Source organism: Trypanosoma theileri (genome assembly GCF_002087225.1).
Source record: "Trypanosoma theileri isolate Edinburgh chromosome Unknown TM35_Tth_1_V1, whole genome shotgun sequence".
NCBI lineage: Eukaryota > Euglenozoa > Kinetoplastea > Trypanosomatida > Trypanosomatidae > Trypanosoma > Trypanosoma theileri.
Genome location: NW_021639843.1, coordinates 1,446,803 through 1,469,404, shown reverse-complemented (window position 1 = coordinate 1,469,404; position 22,602 = coordinate 1,446,803). Strand labels below are relative to the sequence as shown.

Here is a 22,602-nt window from a genome sequence, read left to right as displayed (position 1 = left end):
AATTCTCTCCGCCTGATGCGCTCATCGCGCGCCTCAATCTTTTTCTGGTCCTCTGTCGCCACATCATATGGGTTACCACGGAGACGATAACGTGGGTTGACAGCATTCACTTTACACAATGTCCAATTTCGCCTCTCCAAAAAACATTCACTAGCCGCAATACAGTCCTCTACGTTCCCTTTTTCCTCGAAGCATTTTGTCCCGACGATACACTCAATGAACGCATTCTTTGGTCGCCAGCAAATACTCTTATGTTCCTTCTCCATACTAAACACACCCTATCTGAACCCATTGTGATAATACATGTATGTATTGTATATAAAGTATGTTTGAGGTAGGAAGGGCAATAAAATAAAAAAAAAAATAGAGGAAAAAAAGTCAATAATAAAACACTCGTAACACTCTCTGAGACCGCAGCAAGTAAAAAAAAACAAAAAAAATTTAATACCCAGTGCTTCTGCTGCACTACTATTTTCTCATGTGAGGCATGCCTAGCCACAGAGGTAGATATATATACACACATACACAAACACAGGTAACGAACCACAAAAAAAAAAAAAAGCCCCCTGTTTTATCCACCATTTGCACAATTTGTTGGGACAGAAGGAAAAAAAAAAGAGAATCTTGTATTAAGATCAATGATAATTAATGGTATGAAACTGAAATGAGAAAAAAAGAAAGAAAGAAAGAAAGAAAGAACTAGGGGGGAAAGAAGGCAAAGGGAGAAACCTACCCAATCCCCACCCCCCACCCCAAATACCCTCATAGTTCCACCCTTGTAATCACATCATCTTTAAATCTTGCCGTTTTGTTGATCAAGAAATTATCACCACTAACCAGACATCAAGTGCAATTTCTGATAGATAGTTTAATTTTCATAAACAATATACAAAGAGAAGGAAAATTTCCTTTTATGGTAGTAACACCTCTATCGGTGATTTTGGAAACGTTACACGGACAGTCGTTCCTTCACCGATGCTCGTATATAGGTCAATCCTTCCTCCCCATAAGTCCATATACACCTTAGAAGCGGGTAAACCGACACCAAAACCTCCCATGGGGTTTCCCAGTGAGGTGTTTGTCGTCCAGCCAAAGAGCCAAATATCCTTCACAGCCTCAGGAGGTATACCACCGGCCTTATCTGTTACATCTACCACAACATGAGTATCACTGATGGCAAAGTTTACCTGGAGTTCAACATCAAGTGTTTGCTTTAGTCTTGCTACACAAGCGTTCTTAATAAGTTCTCGAAAGACATACTCTAGGTGTCCCTCCACAGAGTATACCCACTCTGAAAGTGGTGGAGTTGGTAACAAATTTTTTGGTACTATCGGGGCAACTTCACTGCTTGACGTTAACAATGGCCATTGGGGTGCTTGTGTCAGTAATTCTGGACGTTCATCCACGTTGATTATTAGAGAGCCACCACATAAAGATTGAACTGCACGTGTGTAAAGCTCAACAACTACAGTACATGTTTGCTCTAATATGCAACCCATTCCATGGTCTTCACGAATTACTGGAGAATATCGTCTTGGTCCAACTAGGTGAAGAAGATGTTCGTGAAGAACACGCCAAGAAACACGGCGTCGGCAAAAACAAGATAGCCAACTATTAAGAACAGGAGAACGTATACATTCTTCATTAACGACAACTTCAAGCATATTTTCATGAGGACGAAGATTTTCTAAGGCATCGATAAAATGGGCCAGAGATGAACTAGTCCTACTCGTTTCTCCTCTCATTATATTATCCACCCATGCATCATCGCTAATTTCATTAGGAAGAGGAGTATCAATATCACTTATTTCACCTCGTTCTAGTTCACCAAGGTATATTTCTGCAGCTTCACTTAAAGCCACACATAGGTCAAACTCTCTCTTGCATATAGATTCTAGTGATTTCAGTCGAAGACTAGTTTCTCCATCCAGACTTTGTTTTACAACATCACTAGAAAAAGCACGGTAACTACGTGCAGTACGAGCACCAAGCTGCTCTACTGCTACACCTATCTGTTTTTTGTTTCTACCCATCATTTGACGTACATTCATGGGATGGAGAGGCGTATTTAGAAACCGCTCAAGCGCCTGCTCTGAGTGCTTCAATATGACGCCTGATGAGTGCCATCGCATGCTATTTCCTACATTAAAAAGAAAAAAGAAAGAAAAAAAAAGACAAGAAAACATCAGTTAGAATCAAAAGAAGTTCACTATGATCAAAGAAAATAAAAAATATAGGGCAATTAGCATCAAGCACACACAGAGAGAGAGAGAGAGAGAAAGACAAACATACATGTCCATACACATAGACACGCATGTAGAGAGATTCAAAAAAAAAAAAAAAAGTCTCTTTCCAACTCCAAAGGTTGGACGTGATCATCAGGAGTACCACATCACCAATATTGATAACTATATCAGAATACATGAGAGTTCAAAAAAAAAAAAAAAGCAAGAAAATCAAAAAAAAAAGATAAACAATAACAAATAAAGTGAAAAAAGAAATCCTTTCCTTTTACTTAAATTACCGCCTTTTGGTCCTAAGACTCTGGCGATATGCTGCTCTGCCTTCTTCTCTCTCTCGTGCCAATACTTGTTCCTCATCAGCCCATAAACGTGCCTCATCTGCTAAATGTTGTTGGACAACTTCATCATGCCACTCCATCGTCCGCCTGGTACGCTCACGACAGCGAACAAGGTTGAGCTCTTTCTTCTCCAGTATAGCTAAATTTTCGAACCCCAACGCCCAGGCGTCAATAATAGTGTGACGTATCTCATCATGTAGTCGGTACATTTCCTTCACCTCATCTTCTCTCTTCTTTTTTAAGGACAAACGTGATTCTCGTTCCGCCTCTGCACGATGAAAAGCAGAAAGGGCTATGTTTGCAGCAATTAGTTCCCCATCAACACGAATATACGGCGAGGCCAACTGCATCGCTTCAGTTTTTGATTTATATGAACCTTTACCCTCCCTACAAGAAGAAGAAGATTGTGTATTACTTTCAGCCCTTCCTTTCTCTAATTCCAACTCATGACGGCACCAAAGTAGAGTACAGTCCGCCAAATGGACTCCAGCGGCCTCTACATTTCGTCTCATTCCTTTCCTTTTTTTTTTGTTGTTGGCAATAGCAAGAAAAAACAAGAGCGCATTTTTTTTTTTTTTTAATTGTTACCAAGAAGATGGCATAAAAAAAAAATAATAATAATAATAAAAAGAGTTTTATAATCAATTGGGAGATTTCCACGTGAGGAAAGAAATCTCACAATTTCCAAGATAGAGAACGCCTAAAAAAGGTTTGGTAATGCTCGATCCGTCACATCCAATGCCTAAGTACACACACAGAGATAAAGAAAACAGATAACGAAACACTAAAATTGGGGACACAGAGTAAAAGATAAATATTCGGTAGTCCTAACAGTAATATATATATATATATATATATATATATATATATGCAATTTGCTTATTGAAGAAACACGTTATCGTACGAGTCTCCACATTCTTCTTTGGAACACATAAATCCCTTTTCTTGTACTGTTCCAAATAAAATACTATAAACTTCCTTTAAATTTCGTTCAGCCAAAATATTGGATGATGAAATCACAATACGCCAATACATAGTTTTACCATTTGGTTGCTTCCACTCTTCTACCCGCAACTCAACATCCATTGGAATGGAATCGTAATAGAGGTCGGCAGAAAAGTTTGTAAAATAATGAATAGGTTTGGTCTCTAACATACGTGGCGGTGCTACTAAAACGTTAAATCCTGGAAATAATGACTGTAATTGCGGAAATGTAGTGATCCTTTCCTTATCTTTCGTAATAACGCTTGCCTCATAGAGAAAAGTTCTTGCACCGTTAGCCATCACTGCCTTCACATGGTAAGAGACACGTTCGTAATCGACGTTTGGCAGTGCCTCCATGGAGATTGTCCGCTGTGACCCGCAGAGTGCGCTATCGATGTTCCGCAGCTGCCACAGCACCTCTGCGCCTGTGATGGTTCGCAGGAGTCGAAAGCCGGCGGCGGCGAGTGTGTGGGCGGTGGTGTCGAGGGCGTTGAGTTGATGGCCGTCGGGCGGGGCGGGGGGGCCGTCGGTGGGAACGGCTTGAACCCCCCGCTGCCGCAGCGCTGCGACGAGCTCCGCGGCGATCGTCCCGTCGGCGGCCGCCGGGTGGGCGAAGACGACCCGCACCGCCGCGTGGGCCCGCGCCTGGCAGTCGACCTGCCGCGTCTGCACGGAGGCGATCAGCAGCACGAAGGCCACCGCGAAGACGGAGAAGACGAGCAGAAAAGTCATCAGACGCCGCTGCACCAGCAGAGCCTCGCGGTGATTGTACACCGGCAACGCCTCACCATGGTGGCCCATGATCTTCAGTTTCCAGATGATTTCTCCCCACACACACACACACACAGAAGGCAGGGCAGAAAAAAAGAAATAAAAAGAGAAGAAAAAAGGAAAGAAAAACACGATAGGAGAGTTTAACACGGAAAGAAAAAAAAAAAAAACATTGCTTTAAAAAGCATCAGGAACAGAAAAACAGGAAGAAAAACAACAACAACAACAAGAATGCATTCAAGTAACCAAAATACGCAGTTCTACAGAATTTTAAACTGCTAAGAAGATACATCATGGTCTAGCGAATAAGCAATATTCTAGATATACATGTTATATGTTGCTTACATCATTGTTTTGAATGTTCCAAAGCCACTCTTTTCTTTTTTTTTTTCTATTTTTCCCCCCTTTCTTTTTGTGGAGTTGCAGCATACGCAACAATGCCTCATGTCGTAATTTTGTATATATATTTTTTTTTTCAGCATTGCATTTTTTTTTTTGTTTTTTTTTTTTTTTTTTCGTTCTCATGGCAGAAACAAAAGAGTAAACAAAACCAATAAAATGATACGTACGAAGTCGAACCAAAATAAAAACAATAAAAAGAAAAAAAAAAAAAATGAATGCAAGACCAAGAGTTGGGTTGACTAGAATTCAATTAATCATCTGAGTCGAGGATAAGTGCGACGGATTCTAGTGTCCAGATAGATGCGTGAGCATCTGTAGCCAAATCAGCCTCAAAAACAAGACCCACACCTGCCGCGTTACGTCGGTCAGAAGTAACATAGACGGGTGTCTTAAATACAGAGACTGAATTAACCTTTGAAGACTCTGTTGGAACGATCTGCATTACCGGCATTTCTGAAATTAACTCCTTCTTCCTCTGTGGCGCAAGAACATGTTTCTTCGTATCCCATCGTGCACCCTCAATGTACAATCCTGTCACATAGGCCCCATCCTTCGGTCGTTCCTGCACCTCTTGTGGGGTCATAAAAGAAGTCACTGTTGTGACCACAGAGGAACGATCTAAAGGCCATTTATACCGTCTGCAAGTAACCTGAACAAGTGCAGAAATGTATGATTCTGGTACCATAAGACCTGATAACCACATACATTTAGGTTCACCATTCATGGCCCAATCTGTGTATTGTTTACAGCGTCTGTGAAAATGTGCTAACCAACGTCCTAAATTCTTTCGTGTTGCTGGTGCATATCTCTTCCATGAAGCTGGAAGAAGACCATTATGTAAAGAAGACGCCAGTTCATCAAGTTCATTACTCATACCAATAGCACCAGAAAGAGCTTTTTGTAACTCTTTAAGAGATGAAACCATTACTCCTACTAATTTATTCCATCTTTCTATCTCCTGTAATAAAACAACTTGAGTAGGTTGTAAATTACTATACCCTTTCTCCTGTGCACGTTCTTTTTCTTTTCTCATAATTCTCTTACGGTCTAAAGGTTCAGGTATCTGTGATAAAATATCTTCTGCAAGTTTTAACAAGACATCTTCTCGTGATTCACTACCACTAGCTGCTGCTTTTCCTGAACGAGGCATTAATTCAATCAAACTTAACCACATACTTTCTGCCGCATTTCGTAGATATCCCGTTTCGGCGTTAGGGTGTAAACCAAATACTTCTGGTGTATTATCCTTTGGAAGAGATTCCACATGAGCCAACATTTGCTGTAATGTAACCCGTTTGTTTGGATCTGTACTGTCTGGAGGAAGACAATAATCCACCTCATCGTTTTTATAAAAATGGAATGATTGAAAGGTATCAAAGAGGAAATCACCAAAATATTCTTCAAGATATGTTTTCACTATACGTCGATCCATACTATCAGTAACACGACCTCCATACATAGCCTCACCCACAAGATAACGTAATGTATCCCATGGAATAGGATCATTATTTTGATAAGCTTTCGTCAAGTATGTATCAAGAAGACGCATAGAAACTGAAAAATCAGTTTCATTAAAATCATAAACAACATTCCAACCAATTTTACCGTATTTTCGACGTTCTTGTACAACTGCATGGAAAAAGGCTAATGTAAATACCAAAGGTCTAAAAGCACTATGCATACATGCTTCAAGTTGATCTTCTGTTACCCTAGAAAGTGTATTCTTCATGTTCATTTTAAGTCCATTTGGTGGTTCATTTACAACCTTTAATGATCTTTGTAAAATACCCATTGGAAATTCTTTACTAGGTTCTGTAGTTAACCATAAACGAAATTCTTCTAATGGTGGTGATTGATCCATTTTTTCAATAAATTTTTCAAGTTCTTTCATCCATTTCGTAAGTAAATGACAATTTTGTAGTAGAACCCATTGACCTCGAACAACACCTACTTCAACAAGTTTCATTGCTTCTTCTCCTTGACCTTGACCAAGTGAAATAGATCGTAATTTTTGAATTCCAACTTCTTTTGTAGCTAATTTAATAATCTCATCAGTTGGATTAGCCCCAGGAGAAACAATACATACAATAGGTGCAGTAGCAGAACTCTTATCCAGTACATCCTTGTAACGTAAAATTGGAGGAATAACATATTTTTCTCCAAGAAGATCACAATTGCTAATAAAGTTTGTAGCAGCGGTATAGACACGATCCACACGGAAACAACGAAGAAGACAAAGAAGTTGAAATTCAGTAATACGTTCACTATATCCACAAGGTATAATATTAGTTGGATCTTCAGGACGATCTAATGATGACCAATTACGCCATTCCTCTGGGTTATTTGTTACATCATTACAAAGATTTGAGAAAACACTACATGTAGTGGTAAGTCTACAAATATCATTCCATTGACGTGCGGTTAACCAATCTACAGGGTTTTGTGGATAATCTTTTGATGCCAAAACACAACCACGTAAAAAGAATTCTAATTCATTACGTTCCAAACGACCTTCTTGTGAAAGAAGACGAATTGCCATTTGGAAAGAAAGCATTAATTTATCCTTTTCAAATATTCCCATGCAAACATAACAATAAAGGTTATATGTAAGGGCACGAATAATATTATTCAGACGATCTTTAATTTCAAAAGAGGCATCACTCTTTGTAATAGAGTATCCAAAGACATCATGTAAAAATGCAGAAAGAGAATACTCATACATAGAGTTAATCATTGAAAGTTCTGAAATAACAAAATAAAGAACAGCACCTCTTCTAGCGGCAGGACGATATTCTTGTCTAGATATTTCTGTTACACGTGCAGTTTCTCTTGCTTGTTCAAGTTTTTGTTGTACCTCCGTTGCACTACTTTTGGTATTTTCTAATGTAGCAATAAGTTCATCATTATCAAGAATATTTCCAGTTGCCAAAGTAAGTTCACGAATTAAAGTATCTTCAAGATCTTTTAGTTGTGCACGACTTTCAGCCATAGTTTGTACAAGTTCTTCACTTTGATGTTGTAAATCACTACGTTCACTTGCCACAACATAGTTTAACAATTGACTTTCAAGACCATCCTCTGTTACACCATAGTTAATCACCATTGTTTTTCCAAACACTTCAGCTGGGTACTCTGGATTTGGTAATTTTGTACAAAGATATAATTTAAAATTAGGATCCCATACAATATCTTTATCACCTATTCGTATAACTCGTTGACCAGAGTCTTCACGGAATTGTGGATCCAGCACAGAATCTACAATAGGATCAATAAATTCATCCACACCTTCAAATAAGAATGGATTACCGTATTGAATAGCAAATTCTAACCTTTTAAGGAAATCTGAATCACTAAAAGAAGCACATTCAAATCGAGGATTAGAATTATGTTGTCGTTTAATCCAATTAACAGCTTGCATTTGAGGATCAATACAAAGAGGAAATCTTACACGTCCTGCTTTTCTACCTTTTCCAAGACTTTGCGTACTCATGGTAGTGAGAATACCATTTTGAACAGAGAGATCATCTGATGGTAAACCATCACTAGCCCATTGGGAAATAGAAACTTCATCTGTTAAGAGACGTTGAATTGCAAAATCTTCTGTAAGAGGAATATCACGTTCACGAATATCTTTAAGCCACATGGTCTCAAGTGCTTCCTGTCGATATTGGAAAGTAAAAGCCCCAAGATATGATAAAAAGGCAGCACCTGCTAAACAATCACCTACAAGACGATTACGTACATCTCCTAAAGTATATTTCTGTTGTGCCCAACGTACACGTTCAGAACCAAAACCATCCAATAATTTTCTAGCAGCGTTTAGACGACGTTCCATTAAAGCTTTTTCTTGTTGTAATTGTCTTGCCTCATTCATTCCTGCTTCAAGTTGTTCCTCAAGTCTCTGAAGACTTACGGTAAGTTCCTCAATCTCTTCTTGACATGCACTTAATTGTCGTTCAGCGTTTGCCTTAGCCTCTTGTAGTTCCCGCACACGTGCTTGTTTAGGTAACACTTCCTTAGCCGTATTCCAATAGGCTTTCATAGCCTCAACCCAAATCATTAAACCAGAAGCGGCCAAACTTACTTTTTTCAAGTCATTTGAATTAACAGGAAATTCTTTTAAAATCTTGTTAATTTCATTTATTTTACCTTGATTTAATGTTGGTGCAAGAGAATCAATATCAATTAATGATCGAATAAAGTCATTCTGTCCCATCATAATCTTTCCAGATTCCCACGTTGCTGGTACACCCTTCACAACACAAACCATACGAACGACTGCCACAACACTGACGGGTGGTTTCGCGAAGGACTTCAACTCTGTAATACTCTTTGGGTTAATATGTTTAACCGCCTCCATAGCCTCTTCAAGAGCAGGCATTGCAAGATCTAATACTTCTTGTGCTTCTGCACTTTCCTTTTCAATTTCAGCATTTTGTACACTAAGAGCTTCTTCCATTGCTATAGCCTCTGATTTACGTTTCTCATTTCTTGTTTTTTGCTCTTTAATTTCATTCGTCATACGTTCATTAATTTCCTGTTTTTCATGCAATGTAATTTCCTTCTCTGCAAGTTCTTCTTGTAGAACTTTTACATCCTCCTGAGCACGATCAAGTTTCTCCAGACCAATTGCAAATTTATTTACCAAATCATCAATTTCTTCTCGACGTGTAATAAGAAGTCTAGAGTAATTTGCCAAAAACCCTAAGAAATTCTTTGGTGTAACATAATTATGTCGTTTTAACTCGGCTTGATAACGTGCAGAGAGTTCATCTGCTGTCATGTGAACATAAACGGCATGACTGGCAATAGTACGTTTTAACTCTTCCGGTAAATCTTCATCCTGCAACATTCGTGTACCAACGGCCTCAAGTGCCTGCGATGGCCATTTTTGAAACCAATCAATAGTGGTATTATTAATAAGACTTGGGAAGTTACGACAACGCGTTCGAAGTACATCACCAGAGGGACTCATAGAAAGAACAACGTGAAGATTATCACGACAACGAGAAACAAATGCGGTCCATTTATTATCCTTTGAAGGTGCAAGTCCACTCGCCTCCACTTCTGCAGCCACACTGTTGTAAAGTGGTTCCTTCTCATCCTCTGCGAAGAGTGCAGGCACCATACCAGAAGCCAACATATTGTTAATGAGTTCAAGAAATCCTTCCTCTTTAACGTGACTATCCATAAAGAGAAAAACTACTTTCTTGTTCTCTACACCAACACGAGCATAAAGTCGTTTAAGATCTTCACGGAAAGCATCTTCATTATAATTACGTGATAACACAATTTCAAAAACATCCATTTGACATAAAGCAGATGCAAATTTTGTAAGGGATTGTTTACCACTACCACCAACACCAACGAGTAAACAATTTCCGCGTGGAAGCGAAATAACACGAGTAATACGTAATAAATGATCTAATGCCATATCAAACATAACCAAATCCATTTTCTTTGTTGGTGTATTGATATCATCCAATATAGATTCAACGAGAGTACGAGCCTTTGTATATTCAGCACCAAAATCTTCATAAATATGTAAACGTTCCAACTCGCTATCGGGTTCAAAATCTCCAAAATCTCCAAACATAAATGGTTCTGCCACTGCATAGTCTACCACATCTGGGAAATTACTTGAAATTTCTTCATGAATAAGTTTGGAAACAAATTCCTTATCACTTTGATCTGACATTCGATCCACAAATACACGAGTAATTTCATTACACCAAAGTCTTACAATATCTTTAGTTTCAACAAACTTAGATGGGGTAGCACGGCATAATCCTTCATACACTCGTGATAAATCACGTAAATTAAAAATATAATGAAATTTCGTAGGTGTTGCAGGAAGAGCAGTAACAAGTTGTTGGTATAAACGTAATGTCATGGACGTAAGAGTATTTGGAACTTCTGTTATTTCCTTTTCCATAGATTTGTATGCATCACGAAGAATTTGTCCATAAATAGTGTAAATAGATTCATCAGATGGGAATAAAATATTAAATACTGTAAATAGTGAAACAAAACGAGGATCCAGAGCATTTCGACCACCACCTGGAGGAGCCATGGCAGCAACAAATTGAGTATCTCGTACATTTTTGAAAAGTAAATCTTTTCGATCATACCATGAATGATGTTCAATAAGTAATTTCAAAAAGGCAATTGGTTGTTGTGTACCATATAAATCCACCTTGGGCATGTTAACATCATCTACAAATACGACAAGTCTTTTCTTTGCAGGGGGTCCAAGGACTGTATGTGTTCGTTTCTCTATATTATCTTCCATCGCACGTTGTGCATCAAGACTCGTAGTCCTAGAACTAAAGTTTAATTCAAGTAATATTTCTTCTAAATGAACCTCTTCATCTGAAACAGCACCTTTTTCTAGTGAACTTTGCTTTAGTTGTTTAAGATAGGCTTGAATCGTTACGGTTTTTGCAGTTCCACTTTCTCCAACAAGCATAACTGGAGTACGATTGAGAACAATCTTATTTAATAGCCACATATTTCTCTCTGTATCAACAGTTGAAACTAAAAGTGAACCAAATTTCGAATTCGGTTGCCGTACAAAAGGTTTAACAAGTATATGCCACGGTTTCCATCGATTGTCTTCAAGATCAAAGTAGTAATCATAAAGTGTTTTACGTTCTGGTAAAGATCCACTACCCACAAAACGAGTTAAGAAATTCTCACCAACATCCTGTAAATTCCATCCACTTATTTTCTTTAAAAATTTATCAAAACGTAGTCGATCTTGACTTGTAGCAATTAAAGCTCCAAAACTCCAAACACAAGAAAAGAGGAAAACACATTGTAATGCTTTAGGTTCTAATGCTACACGTTGTGGAGAAACTGTATCTAACATAGTAGTAAGTTGTCGAACCATATTAAGATCTGTAGCTGGAATCACAAGTTTTGGTGGGTCTACTACTGAATCTCCATCTAGACCATCAAACATAAAACCTACAAGTGGTCCTACATATTTATCAATTAATTCATTAAGAGTTTCCACTTCATCTTTAGGTCTCCTTATCTTCCATGAATAGATAAAAGGTTGCCAACTAAGGTTTACTGGATCAAGGAATACCATACCAACACGTGAAACAGTTGCAGGTGAAGCATACTGAAGATCTCCAACTTCAAAAAGAAGAGAACTTGTAGGTCGAAGTCTAATACGTTCTCCATTTGGAAGTGTTAATAATTTATTATCATCCATAACAGAGTTCATATCTTCTACCCATTTAGCATCTACATCACCGTCAAAAACCACATAACGACGTTCACGACTACTACCTTCATTAGGACGATTAATAGAACGGAAAATATTAGAAAATATACCATCCGTCCAACTTCGGGTTAATGGATCCATAACACCATAAAGTACAGTAGTTGGTTGTGCCTTTGGATTAATAATATATATCTTTGTGGGTAATCCAAGATCTGTCTGTGCACGACAAAGACAATCAATCACAGTAGATTTTCCTCCACCAGTAGGACCTACAACCATAGAAGTATGTCGTGTTTGCATAGTCTCATACAATTGTACCACCTTATCCACTTGTTTGGCATCCACAAAGAATCCTTTCTCTTTAAAAACTTTCTTTGCAGCACGTGAGAGATTTTCCTGTGGAGCCCTTGTTGGATCTAATCCTGGGAAAAGATCTCCAATAAGTCCCTTAAAGAGTGGTTCATCCTCTGCAACAAACTTTGGTGTATTCATATCTCGCAATGCTCGCATTAACACAGATTCCTCTGTAAGTTCTGGGGCCCCACGTTTGAGTTGTCCGGCCATGACGAGTACTGCCTTCAATGCACGCAGACCCCAGTCGTAGTGATGTTGTTTGGACAACTGTCCCCGTGCGAGTTGGTAGAGCGTAACCATCTTCTTTGCGAGTTCGCGTGCGGTGGTGAATCCCTCCGAGAAGAGCATATTCTCCGCGATGAGTTCCATGTCCGGCACGACCATCACCACTGGGCGGAAGAGGGCCTTGAGATTGTCGGGCAGCTCCACACGGCCGGCGTACCCGGGGTTCATCGTGATGAAGACCCCCACCGTCGGCACGAGGCGGATGGTGCTGTCGCCGAAGAAGAACTCCGACTCGCCCGTCTTGAGGGCACTTTGAATGCTGCGCAGCTGCTCCGACACCACCGAGAGCACAGGGAGTTCAATACGGTTGAACTCATCAAAGCAGCCCCAGGATCCAGTTTGCGAGAGACCAGAGAAGATGGTTCCCATCGCCTTGTAGTCAAGACCCTCACCACAGTTAAATACAACACATTGAATCGCCAACGCCTTCGCAAGATCTTTTACAGATTCCGTCTTGCCAGTTCCAGCAGGTCCTCCAGGAGCTCCACCAAGGTAAAAAGATAAGGCTTGAGTTAATGTCATGAAACAGCGATCGGTTAATGGCGTAATCACAAGACGACCATTTAATCCCATATATTCATAACCATAATTAAATCTACCAGTACATTGACGAATAATACAGGTATCTCCTTCACGTTCCCAGTAGAATCGTAATTGAGATTCCCAATCAAATTCCCGAGCATCTGTTACAGAATCTCGTACAAAACGATCAACAATATCACGTCCATGAACATCTACAATAATAAGTGTATTAATCTTTTTAGCGTATTGTTTTTCAATATCCCTATCCATTTCTCCTACAAGATCAATTAATTGTTGTGTAAGTTTTCCAGAAAGTTCTTTTACAGCACTCTTTTTACCTTTTTTTACTGCATTAAATGCATCTTCTACTTCAAATGTCCACCAAATCTTTGCTCCAGTAAGTGTAACCATTCCATGATACTTATTTACCCATTCCAAACGTTTCATACGTGGATAATAATAAACACCTGCTTTAACAAGGTCATGTAATGTTGAATGTGATTCTTCTAAAACAGATTGTAACCATTCTTCAACTGGTATTCCATCAACAGGTACTTGACGATCAAAGATTACCCGTTCACCTTCTTGAGATTTTACTCCACAAATAGTATCATCTTCACTACTTTTTAATAATAAACTTGCACAATTATCAAACATTTTTAACATATGATCCTGTACAGATTTTGCACCACTAGCTGCCAAAATAGAGAGAAGTTCATCATCTGAAATAAAGTAAAATCGTGGAAACATACGTCGTTTAGTTTCAAGATAGTTTGAAAGATCTTTTTGACATTCTTCAAGTTTTTCCTCCAAGTAATGGAATTCATCTAATCTTCCAGTAACATTACAAGAAATATCCACATTAGGAGTAGATGTTGTTTCATTCATAATACGAACAAATTTTTTATCCAAATCATTAAATTTAGCAGTTTCTTTAGGAAGTTGATTCGCAATATCATCACTTCCTTTAAAAATAGACTCCAAGTACTGCCATTTCATTTGTACAACAATCCATACCGTAATGACATCCCCTATGGTTGATAACTTCTTTTCCCATAGTTTCACATCATCCATAAATGGTTGAGCCCATTTTACATTAGCAATAGATTGCATTTTAAGAATATTATCATCTACGGCTTCTTGAATTTCTGAAGTATCACTTAAAACACAACAACGTACATCTCCTTTTCGAGGTTCATACGGTACAGGTGAAAATTCAGCTTTTGCCCAAAATTCTTTTACAGCAGATATATCCTTTTCAACTGCTAATTCTCTTGCTGCTCCTACAACAATGTTATCAATTTCATCTGTAAATCGGTATAATTCCATAGCAATAAAATCATCCAGGTTAATTTGTTCAATAGAGAATTGTTTACCTGTGACTCGCATTAATTCCATCCAATGGCGTTGTTTTAGTGCTGGACTCTTTAATTTAGCCAAAAGTGGTAATGAGGAATAAAAATTCAATATAACTTGTTGAACATCAGAGAAAGGATCTACATTACCGTAAGTTTTACCAAGTACACGTGCTCGTTTCACTTTCTCTTCTGTAGTAGTTTGTAAATCTTCTAAAAGAAGATCTTTCCAACTACTACGGTTCCAACGTCTTAGAATAGCCATCCATTGTTCATATAATTCATACACAGTTTCTACCTTTGTTAACTCTTCATTCAGTTGTTGTAAATGTGTATGACTTGTTAAAGGTAAACCAAAAAGTTTTTCTGCTTTTGTTAATTGATCACGTCTAGCCTGAAGTTGAGTTAAATGTTCTCGCCATTCCTTTTTAAGACGATTCCCCTCTTGTAAATCAATACCAGAACGACCAGGTCCCTTTTCATGATATTCCTGTAATACAGCTTTACACTTTTCAAGAAAATTAACCACTTCATTATGTGTATGTTCTCTAAACTGAAGTTTCTTTGGTTCTAATTCTTTTTCAGCATTATGTAATCTGGCCAGTGTACATTCCCATAAATTGTGAAGACTCATTGCTTGACTTAGTTCATCAGCATCCACCTTTACACCAAAGTGCATAATAGATTCATAAATATATTTAATTTCACTGATATCTTGTTCCACATCTAAAGAAGAAGCACGTGCATCATGCATAACCTCTAATACAAATTTTAAATCATCAATTTTTTCACAGGGTTTTTGTAAATTCTCATTAACAAGAATAATTTGTTTCAGACGTTTTTGCATACGTGCTCGAACTGTATCATTCATTTGTGCTCCTTCCATAGCAATCCATTGATGAACATGTTCTACTAATTCAGAGTAAAAAGAATTTTCATCACATCGCATAAATCCAAAATCATGTGTATGATCTTCTGCATCAAAATCTGCAATCATATTAAAATATAATTGAAATTTCGCATCATAATCAATCCAATGAAATTGACTCTTGGCTTGCTGTTCAACAGAAAGTTTCTTATCTGCAAGATAAATAAAACGGTATCTTTGAAGCATTTTAATATTTGTCGCAAGAGAAGATAAATGGGTTTGAATGGTACGGTTAATAACAGCTTGTAATTTGTATACCTGAGGAAGATTATTAATATCTTGATAATATGTAAAAAGTGTTTCATGTTCACCTTCAGGTGGTCGTGGTACCAATTCTCCTTGTGTAAATTCAATACATGTTCCCCGCATCCAACGTCGGAATCGTTGTGTAGATTCAATAATTCCTGATTGAACTTTATGGAAAGCACTTGTAATTTCTTGTTGTGGAGGTGAATACGTAGGTTCGGTTGTAAGAAATATCATTACTTTAAAAAGAGGAGGACGTCTTGTAGTAGATGAAGATCCACGGTATCCAAGCATCTTTGCAAAGGATACAAGTGAGTTTAATACCATGCGTGTTAGAGCTTTCCAAATACGATTTTCCCAATGTTGATAGTAACTTTCAAGGGCAAGACATTTTCCTGTGTGGGTTCCAACCAGTTGACTCTCTACTTTTGTTAAGAGCGGTTTCGCCGTTCGGTATGCACGTACACAGGCATCCACAAGATCTGAACGACGACGTTCAATTGTGTCTACCAGTACTTGTAACTCTGGTAATTCACCGCCTGTTTGTAGTAATTGTTCATATTCCGGCATAAGTTTAGAAGAACCAATTTTATTAACAACTTGTGTTTGAATATGATCTGCTCGTTTACGTACTTCACGACTTAAATTTCGGAATTTAGTAATAGCACGTTCACAGTTCATTACAAAATCAGGAATTCCTAAACTTGTCCAATTAATATCATGAATTCCTGGTTCTAATGCAAGTTTTAATTCTCGAATATTTTTAGCCAAAATAACACGTTCAGGACCTTCTAATGCACTTTGTAATTCATAATTAAAATTAAGTAACATTGCCTTAAGTGCATCTACATTTGTATGATAAGATTCATCTTGTAAAGTCACGTTAAGTGCTTCTTGTGGAACTTCAAACCCTAAACGATCCAAATATTTTGTTTCTCGTATCACATCAAAGAGTCCCATATCAAAGTTGGTAACATATGTATCATCTGGTCCTTTGCGTAAAATATTCATTTTAAGAGAAGCTGTCGTACTTTGTCGAACTCTTTCACTCCATTGCATAAACCGAGAAGTTGCGTATTCTTTCATTTGTCGAGCTACTTCTACATATTTCGCCCGTACTTGACGTCCCATCGTTGTTGTGAGCATTCCTTCCTGTTGAAAACGTACAATAGGTCTCTTTAAACGTTGAAAGAGTGATGTACTCCAATGAATAGAACCCGCAACCGGTGGTTGATTCTTTGTGAGTGGGGGATTATCACAGTGCTCAAGAAAGATCGCGCGAACCCGTTCAACTTCACTGAAGTACTGCGCGAGAATTCGATCAGCCTTCTCTGAGAGAAGTGAGGCGGTATCAAAGGCTTCTCCTGCCCGCTGTGGACGAGAGGCAATACACTTGAAAGAAAGAAGAAGCTCAAATGCCGATTCGGCACTACGAAGATCATCATCAAATATTTTGTTAATAAATGCAGAAACTTCATGATCCAAATTGGCAACGGTATTTACAAAATTAGAGAAAACAACCTGCCAGTTGTGTGTTGTTTTACGTTCAAAAGGATCAAAAGTAAGAGTCTCAAAAGGTCTTTTAACTTTTTCTACATCTTTTAAGATGCGTTCAATTCCAGTAGTATCAGTTAATACCGTTTTTAATTGAGCTCCAAGTACGGTGGTATAGTATTCCATTGTTTCTATTATTTCCAATAAATCTGTACAACGGTCAGACATATAATCAGTAGTTTCAAATAACCTTTTTTGATTAAAATTCCAAGGTTGTTCACGTTCACTGCTATTAATTTCTTCTTGAACATTGATATATGTTGACTTCCATTTCAATAAACACTGTTGTCCTTCCAAAACTTTATTTTTTGCTTCTGTAAAGGGTAAGCTTAAAATTCCACGAAAATCTATATGCTGTGAAACTTTTTGAGCTATTAATTTTCCAATTTTTTCCAATAATCCTACCATTCGTTCTTCTGTACAGTAATAACGTGAAATAATCCATACCATTCGTATACCAGTCATCATAGATGATAAGGTATCAATTATAGGTTGAAGAGAACCTGTCCCTGGGGTTACACCTTGAAGAGTACGGAAATGACGATCTAATGTACCAAGAAATTTCACATTATCTTTTGCTTCTGCATATTGACGAAAAAATTGTTGAATTGTAGTAGAAATTAAATGAAAAGAATTACATTCCGCTTCTTTTGCTACTTTCAAAATAAATTTCGCTTCTGGAGAGTTAATTTGTTCATATAGTGCACTAATAGTACTATATTTTTCACGCCAATATTCAATTTCTCCTAATGGACCCTCCTTCTGAGGATCTAGTGACATAGCATAACTAATTTCTGCTTGCCATTGAGATACGGTAATATCAATCTGTTTAATAACATCTTCATTAGCTAAGGCAGATGCTAAACCAGAATCATTACAACCCATAGAAATAAGAGCTTGTGGCATTGGGAGACGTCTCTCTGCGCAAACTTGATTTCTAAAACCTGTCATTTGCATATCCACACGGTGTACCCAATTTAAGATTTCTGTGTATAAATGCTTATTGGTAACTTTTTTAGTGGCAATCGATCTACTTCGTCGAGCTGCCGCCTCCACATCCTCAACAATGGGTCTATAAGCGTATTTCAAAAGGTTATGAAATGAAGCCAATGAGGGAACCACCATACATGAGATCTCAAAAGCCCTGTGAATAGGAGACTCCAGATTTTTTTTCCAGTCTCCCACTGATTCCGGGGTTAACTGTACATGATTTACACGAACGAAGAAGATGCACCTCGTCCTATCTGGTGGGTAATTGGCTGAACCTGTGATATTTGTATTAACTAATGCCTGTGTTGTAACCATAAGCTTTGGTGTATTTTTAAGCTGTGTCTCCATAGAAACCTTAGTGCCATTCTCTCCCTCCATTACGCCTCCCTCACGTGTGTAGACCACAACGAATGGCTCTTTTTCGTTTTCAAACACGGCGAGAATCGTCGCTACTGCAACGTTGTCGGAGAGGAGTTCCTCAACGGCGCTGATCTCAATGCCGCAGAGACAACTCGTGATGCGGGAGACGAACCACGCAAGGCGCGGGTCATTCTTCGCCACGACATCTGTCGATCCGTTTCTCATTGGATTGCTACTGTTGCTGTTATTGTTAAATCATACAAAAGAAAAAAAAAAGAAAAAGAAAAAAAAGAAAGAATAATGAGAAAGAGAAATAGATAGTTACCAATGTATGAACCATTATGTATACTCTGTTACTAATAGTGGTAATAGCCCACTATAGCAGGAAAAGGAGAAATCAGTGAAAAAAAAATTTTAATAGTATTATTATTTACCATTATTTTCAACAAGGAAAAATAATAATAATAATAATAATAATAATAATAATAATAATAATAATAATAAAAGAAGAGGAGATTAACCTGTAGATGTACATATTTCCGCTTTCATTGCAATATTCCAGTGCAATGAAAAAACAAAGGTAAAGACGACATAACGACAAAAAAAAAGAAGGTATAAAGATAAAGATATCGCGCTGAAAGTAAAGAAAAAAACAAAAAAAGAAAGAAAAAAAAAAAACAAAGAAATGGTGTAGCTTAAAGAAATGATACAAGTAAACTTTCAAGGTAATTAGAGACTATAAGTTTGTACCAGAATGAATCCCTAATGAAAGGTCATATACAAACTTTTCACTGGGATCTGTCAGAACTTCATGTGCATGATTAATAAGCTTAAATCGCTCTAATGCTTCTTCTTGTGCTTGTACCGTATCCCTCACTACTCTGTCTGGATGATATATCAGAGTTAATTTCTTGAACTGTGCACGAACATCTTCCATACTGGCTCCTTTTTCCAATTCCAAAATATCATAAAGTGTAGTTACACCTGTGACCATTGGTGCCTGCTTTGTACTCTTCCCATCACTTCCCATAGAAAACTTTGGTAAAGATTCAAACTCGCTTTTTGGTTTAAAGAAATCATACCAACGTGGACGATTATTTCGTGTCCCATACATATTATGAGATGTGTTTGTCTGTTCAGGTATTGGTAAAAACTGTTCTTCATCTCCACGAAGTATATGACGTAGTGTAGGATCTAACTTTACAGCAGTAAGGCGATCTACTGCAGCCTCAGAACGTTCATTTCGCTTTTGATGTGCATCTGCACGAAGCACATAAGCTTTTGAACATTTTGGGTCAAGAGAAATAGCTGTAGTGCAATCATTAATAACCTCAAAATCCCTACCAAGATGTGCATTAGCTTCAGCTCGCATGCAAAGTAGTATACTACACATTAACGAATTTGATTTATCTAACTCCAAACCATCATGAATAATAGGAATAGCTTCTGCATATCGTTTATGTTGAAACAAAGTTGTTACCTGGGTAAGAACTTCTTCTAAAGAAACTAGATAATGACCAAGAAGAACTGCTGGACCAAAACCAGGACTAATAGCTAGACATGTTTGAAGAAGAGCTGCAGAAACTGCTAAATATTGTGTACCACAATAAACATTAATTTGTGCTAAAAGAACACAAGCTTGTAAGTAATGTTCATCTAAAGAACGATATACTGTCTTTTCCTCTAAAGACATTCCTGTTTGGGTATGTGAAGGTCTTGTAATTGTAGCAATGTATGGGATAAGACGCATACGTGCAGTGGGAGGACTTACATGTAGCAAAGCTCTTGCCTCCAATACAATTAACGGTGTTCCATCAATAAGAGGTTTAGCAGTATCCTTTACAACTAAAGATTCTTCCCATTTTTTTTCTTTAATAAAAGTTCGAAATTTTTCAAGTGCAGATATCGCTTCATATTCAGTCTGCCATTTAACACAATATGGATCTTCTGTTGAAGTTATAAAATTTTGCAACGCATAATCGTAACATTGACGTGCTTCTTGATAACGTTCACGCATAAGAAATGAACGGGAAAGAAGTGAAACAAGTTCTCGATCTAAATCAAGAGCCCTTCGACAATCTTCAATACATTCATCATATAATAATAAATGCCAACTACAGAATGCACGTTTACAATATGCCATCCTAGAACGAGTATTTTGTCTAAACGATCGAGTAAAACAAACAAACGCACCTGCATAATTTTTTAAAGAAAGTAAACGAAGACCACGTTCTTCATTTTCTGTAGAAAAACTACCCATTACTGGTTGCATATTTTCTACTTGTCGTAAAAGACGTTGTCGTTCTATTGTTTCATTAGCCATTATAAGTCTACGACAGGCTGTTTCCTCATCACATGTTCGTCGTAGAGGCAATGTCCTATCTATTGGCGCAGTCGTTAAACCACAAGAAGAGACTTGTTTGTTTACTTCTCTCTTTACTTTGGGGCGATAAGTGTATTCCCATGTTTTAGGCCCATGACGACTCAGAAAAGTCTTTCCCGCAATATCACGACCACCTTGTAGATGAGGTCCACTGCTGTATTTATTCATTTCCCCTCTCCGCAATCGAGTGTCACTTCTCCCTATTCGCGGAAGTGAGAAGGGACGATCTGTTGGCATCGTCTGTGTAAACTCATTGCGGTGGACATGTTGGTGCATCACACTGAGACATGTGCAGAAACAAGAGAAATCCACACACAAAATGCAATGCAGGAATATAAAGGCGAAGAGGAACGCAAGACTCACTTTAAGCAATGCTTCAATCCAATAAATATAAATATAAAAACACTTGCGCAGAAACTTCCTTTTCGCCTATGTGTAACAAGATAAGAAAAACAAATTAAAAAAAAAAAGAAAAAAAATTAGTTACATCAAATTTACTCATTGTAGATTAATGAAGCATCTCGAGTGATGGGGATAGAGAAACATCCCACACCACCATCACCTATGAGTCATTTTTTTTTTTTTTCTTTTAATTTCCAGAGACCGTCCTTTTGCAAGACTTCGTCCCTTTTTCTTTTCGGTTGTCTTTTTTTTTCTTTTTTATGAATTATCTCCAAACATCTCTTTTTTTTTTTAAGTCCCTTTGCTACATTCTCCCTTTCTTGCGGCTCACCATAGAAATGACACGGCACGGCACAGCAAAGCCACTACTAATCTCTTCATCAAAATGTGGACTGCAGGCACCATCTGCAAGGGAAAATACCCCAACACTCCGCCCCCTGTAGAAACCTACAAGAAAACAAAAAAGTAATAATAAAACAAAGAAAAAAAAAAAGAAAATGCAGAAGATACTTCTTCTTCTTCTTCTTCCTCTCAACTTATTTCCGCGTGCGTTTAGCGGCACGTTGCGCGCCAAATCCTTTGCCGTCTCCCCTATTATCCAACGCGTTGGACACGACCATACCCGCCTTCAGCAACGCTGGGCTCGTCCTCAGGGCGTCTGGAAGCTGAAAGAAGACAATCGTAGAGCCACGGACAAACACACTCTTTAGTTCCACTGTCCGCCCCGACTTTGTTGTCTTCTTCGCAGATGTGAGTAGCACGTTCATGTTATCCTGAATCTCGCTAAGCGTACCTGTGTAAAGCTCGCCGTTAGACACCTCCAGTGTAATCGTCGTGCCGATGGCGTCGAAGAGCACTTTCAGCGGGATGCTAAATGTGCTCATTCTCTAAAAGGGAGAAAATCGACCAAACGAACAAAACAAACGAAAACAAGAGCACGACGTGCCACACTCTGCTCTATCCTTCGGAGTACAAAAAAAAAAAAATGAAAAAAAAAGAGAAAAAAAAGAGAAAAAGAAGCATAACAACAAATTACAGAGACAACATAAATAAGATAATAATAAAAAAAAAACAAGAATATAAACTATATCTAATCAATAATGCTTTAACCCAATTACTTTCTTTTTTGTTTATTCTTTCGAGTTTCGCATGCTATCTTCTTTCCAGTTCACTTTGCTCTCACTCTTTCGCCCTTCATGGGGTTATATACTCTAGGAGTCATAAAAAAGAGGGAGGGCGAAATAAAAACTT

At 38.0% G+C, this 22,602-nt stretch overlaps 6 protein-coding genes across 6 annotated transcripts; all 6 read right to left on the bottom strand.

The window, feature by feature from the left end:
• Positions 1 to 911: 911 nt before the first annotated feature.
• On the bottom strand, positions 912 to 2,132 carry TM35_000016770 (uncharacterized protein; the record flags this gene model as incomplete). Its single annotated transcript, XM_029021358.1, has 1 exon — positions 912 to 2,132. One exon carries the CDS (start codon positions 2,130 to 2,132, stop codon positions 912 to 914), a length of 1,221 nt encoding a protein of 406 aa, XP_028887866.1.
• Positions 2,133 to 2,520: 388 nt separating this feature from the next.
• On the bottom strand, positions 2,521 to 3,093 carry TM35_000016760 (uncharacterized protein; the record flags this gene model as incomplete). The annotated part of the gene is made up of 1 exon (XM_029021357.1): positions 2,521 to 3,093. One exon carries the CDS (start codon positions 3,091 to 3,093, stop codon positions 2,521 to 2,523), a length of 573 nt encoding a protein of 190 aa, XP_028887865.1.
• Positions 3,094 to 3,460: 367 nt separating this feature from the next.
• On the bottom strand, positions 3,461 to 4,366 carry TM35_000016750 (uncharacterized protein; the record flags this gene model as incomplete). Its single annotated transcript, XM_029021356.1, has 1 exon — positions 3,461 to 4,366. The coding sequence occupies one exon, from the start codon at positions 4,364 to 4,366 to the stop codon at positions 3,461 to 3,463; it is 906 nt and encodes a 301-aa protein (XP_028887864.1).
• A 622-nt stretch (positions 4,367 to 4,988) lies between these two features.
• Positions 4,989 to 18,791, bottom strand: TM35_000016740 (putative dynein heavy chain; the record flags this gene model as incomplete). The annotated part of the gene is made up of 1 exon (XM_029021355.1): positions 4,989 to 18,791. One exon carries the CDS (start codon positions 18,789 to 18,791, stop codon positions 4,989 to 4,991), a length of 13,803 nt encoding a protein of 4,600 aa, XP_028887863.1.
• Positions 18,792 to 19,302: 511 nt separating this feature from the next.
• TM35_000016730 (putative TPR-repeat-containing chaperone protein DNAJ,putative) lies at positions 19,303 to 21,225 on the bottom strand (the record flags this gene model as incomplete). Its single annotated transcript, XM_029021354.1, has 1 exon — positions 19,303 to 21,225. The coding sequence occupies one exon, from the start codon at positions 21,223 to 21,225 to the stop codon at positions 19,303 to 19,305; it is 1,923 nt and encodes a 640-aa protein (XP_028887862.1).
• Positions 21,226 to 21,887: 662 nt separating this feature from the next.
• Positions 21,888 to 22,235, bottom strand: TM35_000016720 (small nuclear ribonucleoprotein SmD3; the record flags this gene model as incomplete). The annotated part of the gene is made up of 1 exon (XM_029021353.1): positions 21,888 to 22,235. One exon carries the CDS (start codon positions 22,233 to 22,235, stop codon positions 21,888 to 21,890), a length of 348 nt encoding a protein of 115 aa, XP_028887861.1.
• Positions 22,236 to 22,602: the final 367 nt, after the last annotated feature.